This window comes from Lathyrus oleraceus, chromosome 5 (genome assembly GCF_024323335.1).
Source record: "Lathyrus oleraceus cultivar Zhongwan6 chromosome 5, CAAS_Psat_ZW6_1.0, whole genome shotgun sequence".
NCBI lineage: Eukaryota > Viridiplantae > Streptophyta > Magnoliopsida > Fabales > Fabaceae > Lathyrus > Lathyrus oleraceus.
This window is the reverse complement of record NC_066583.1, coordinates 264,836,601-264,840,624: the sequence shown is the minus strand read 5'-3', so window position 1 is coordinate 264,840,624 and position 4,024 is coordinate 264,836,601. Positions and strand designations below refer to the sequence as shown.

At 40.5% G+C, this 4,024-nt stretch overlaps 1 protein-coding gene across 1 annotated transcript; it reads left to right on the top strand.

The window, feature by feature from the left end:
• The first annotated feature begins 458 nt into the window (after positions 1-458).
• Positions 459-1,079, top strand: LOC127080119 (proline-rich receptor-like protein kinase PERK8). Its single transcript, XM_051020447.1, has one exon. The coding sequence runs from the start codon at positions 459-461 to the stop codon at positions 1,077-1,079; it is 621 nt and encodes a 206-aa protein (XP_050876404.1).
• The last annotated feature ends 2,945 nt before the right edge of the window (positions 1,080-4,024 follow it).

The window sequence follows — 4,024 nt, the reverse complement described above, 5'->3', positions numbered from 1 at the left end:
ACTCTTCTGACTACATCAACACAAATCAAAAGTGTATTCTGTACTGCATCCACAAGGGGCTGAAATTGTGTCTTCCAGCACTACTCTTCAAGTATCTCAGAGACTCTGTCAAAGATTCCAGAAAAAACATGAAGACCAAAAATTACATTCCTCTGGGAAGACTCATCTCAGATGTTTTAATCGAGAGTGGCTTAGTTGATCACCTGATCCATCACAACCTAATGGAGAATGTCACTATTGACGTTGGGAGACCTCTAAATGCTCGGAATCTGAAGAGCATGGGGATAATTGATAAAGTCAGAGCTAAACCAACACTAGAAACTTCCTAGGAAGCACTCAAGGATCAGAGGAAGATTCCCAACGGACTATATCTGTTCTCCAAGATCGACCCTCCAGAAGTGGTAGCCTACTATCTATAAGATCTTCAAAACCAAGGGGTAGACATTTCAGAGTTCTCAATGGATTGGCTACCAGAGCATCCACTAAACTTCATGAAAAGACAATGGGAGCCCTATAGCAAGTCCAAGAAGGCAAAGAAAGCAAAGTTAGGAGAATCCTCTGGGTCAAGACCCCCAGTCCCTCTGGTCCACTCTCCAAGTAAGTCTATACCTCTATCCCACTCTGTAAAACTTAAGTTTGTTGCTTCTTCTCTTCCCCAAACCACTCCAATCTACACCTCATTTGAAACACCCCCCTCAACCACCAGAACCTCTAACCCACCTTCTCTAAAATTCAACCTTGCTACCACCACACTACCTATTTCTGAAGCAGAAATGCTGAATGAAACTACCTCACCTTCCTCATCATCCTCACCTCAATCTCCACCATACTATGTCCTTTCCTCTAACAACGAACCCTCTGACCCCCAATCCCCCACTCTAGCTCAGCTTCACACTCGTGTTCTGGCCTCTCAACAGCCATCACAAACTAAACCTGAACCAGAAGTCACTTCTCCACCCCCTGAACAAAAAAATCCAACTACATCTGAAAAGCCTCAAACACCACCACCTGCACAACAACCAAATCCACCTCCTGAACAACCAATCCACTCACCATCTGAACCTCAAGCAAATCCATAATCTGAACAAACAACACTATCCCCCTCTGTCATTCCCACACCACCAACTTATGTTGCCACCATCACTCCCATTCTAAATCTTGATGACACCAATCCACCTTCTCCATCATCCCCAGCCTCTGCCTCTGAACTAGAAACTGCCTTCCCTACCCTAGAAGAAGCAATAAATGTTTTTGCAGAGTCTTCAGTAGATAAGATCAAGTCTCTGACTATCAACTCTGGCATTAGTAATGATCTCTCTGCAGTAAGGATCCACTAGAATAGAGTGATCAGTTGGATGACCTCTGAAGCCTTCAAACTGAAAGGCCTCTCTGAACAAGTCCGCAACGACTTCATCAGAGATACTGGTATAAGGCTCCAAGCTCGCTTGGCCAAAGAGGAAGAGGAACAGGCTAGGAAGGAACTAGAAGAGAAAGCTCACCTGGAAGAAAAATAGAGGATCAGAGAAGCTGAAGAAAAGGTTGTTGTTGAGGTTGCTGCTGCTGAGGCTGAGGAAAAAGCTAAAGCCGAAGCTGAAGAAGCAGCACGTGTTACTGCAGAGGAAGCTGCCAAGGCCAGGCCTGATGCTTTGACTCAGGGGGAGAAATCTAACTCGGGTTTTTCTCCTCTGATCTTAAAGACTCTGGAGTAATTGCAAAAGGAACAACAACTGATTCGAGCTAGGCTGGATCAACAGGACTCCGTCAACACCAACATTAAGAACATGTTGTCTCAACTGCTCCAAAGGATGCCTCCACCCCTAAACCATTAGGCACTTGGGATATTTGGTTGCTGCTTTTCCTTCTGATGTTTTTTTCCTTCTTGCTTTTTGATCTATGATTTCTGTGTCGCCTATCTGTACCTATTTTTTGTCTGATATAAATATTCGTTCTTGCCTATTTTTTCTGTCTTTTTGATTCTGACAAAAATTGGGAGAACTAAAACAGCTTCTATCAAAACATAACTAAAACCTCTCAAGGAACTGCAAACATTAGTAAATATTAATAACTTATGACGGCTAAAGCTATACAGGTAAATAGCTAAGGTACAAAACCAAGGAAGGTCCAGTAAGAACTTATGTTAAATCTAATGATCTAACTCAGGGGGAGTCCCCCTCCCTTATCTAATCTGAGACATTTCGTATTGTTTCATCTCTACTCTGACTTGTTTTTTCATCATCAAAAAGGGGGAGATTCTAAGAAGAAAGTTTGTTCTACAATGTATCTCTAAGATTTTGAAGATAACAAAGGATGAAACAAAAATGGTACCCTAACAAATATTTTTTAAGTGTGCATGACTCTGGTCAAACAATCAGATAGATAAATCATTAGATACAGAATCCAGCCTTAGATGCTACTCAGAGGATATGTGGCCAGAAGGTTCTGACTCTAACACAAGCGATAGTAATATGAAAGACGTTAGATACTCTAAAAGAGAAGAATGAATCTAGACTCTGAAGACGCACAATCTGAAGAAATTAATATTAAAGAGAAACTCTGATAAATTCAGATACAAGTACCCTCTGAATACGAACATTGCTAAACAAGACTCTGAATACAGGATTCGCTGACTCAGGTAAACATAACCGTGAAGAAATCTACATTTAGAAAGAAACTATTTCTAGAAGGAACTTTTGACGCGCCCAAAACTATTTTGGAAAGAACAAAGAGAGTAATGACCTTAATCACTCTTCAATGACCAAAATTTTGTCATTAACTCAACCAACGGTCTCCTCCTCCTCCTATATAAAGAGATGGAAAGCTTCACAAGAAGACGCACCTGAGACACACAAGAATACAAATTGCTCAATCATCTTCTTGCACTATCTCACAAGTTGCTGCTGTTACGAGAAAAACTATGGTTATTATTTTTGTAATATTTGCTTATTGTTAGAAGCACTGTGCATTACCAATCATTTTATTACTGAGATATTTCCTCAAGTGACTCTGTGAAGTCTGAATACCTGAGAGGGCTAAGGATTAATTCTCTTAGATGGTTGTTTGTGTAATCTTTCAAGATTAATGGATTAAGACCTTTTTGAAGGAGAAATCACCTTGGCCGGGTGGACTGGATTATCTTTGAATTTCAAGCGAACCAGTATAAAATTATGTGTTAAACTTTTTATTCTGCGTGTGTCTAAGTTCTTGAAAAAATTTTATTTTCCAAAACAATTCAAACCCCCTTTTCTTGTCTCTCTACCTTCAGAGTCAGCTCGGCTGAAGCACAGAAGAATAACCAATAAGACATATGAAGAAAGAAAGACCTGCTATGCAAATCATGCATGACATATAGTGATAGATTGGTTTTATTTTCAAAGAACTTACTATTTTAATTGCCAATATATAATAAAAATTTCACAATTTGATTGACCTTAAAAATCTCTTTTATTCATATAATTGGAAGGATTACACTGAGTACAATTTCAGAAACCAAAATATAAAATACAAGAGAAAAGGAGACTAGTCATCCTAAGAATCCCTAACAACAATGTCATATGGCCGGGCTGCGGGCGCGTACTTCCTCTGGATGCGTCGAATCTTGGACTCAAAGGATGTCTTCATCCGACTCTTCTCAAGGACAAGATGGTCAATAATCTTCTTCCAAGCAACGGACGATTGAGGCATACTAGAGGAAGATGAAACCTATGGTTCTCTCTGTCTCTTTGTTACTCGTTCTTCAAGAAGTTCGATAAGTGCAGCCTTGTCTTTCGACTCATGTTGGAACTCCTCATGCTTTCGGCTCAAAGCATGGAACCGCTCTTCCCACATATCCTTCTCTTACTTCATCTTGGCGAGTACGTCTTCCAACTCCTCCACATCTTGGTTAGGGAGAGTTAATGGCTCAACCACATCCATAGACATATGTCTTTCACAAGCGTACAACATCTTCAACTCTAAAGCTCTCTTCTTCACCAAAGAAGTGCAGGCTTCCAAAGCTACACAGTTGTACGGACCAAGCTCCGATCTT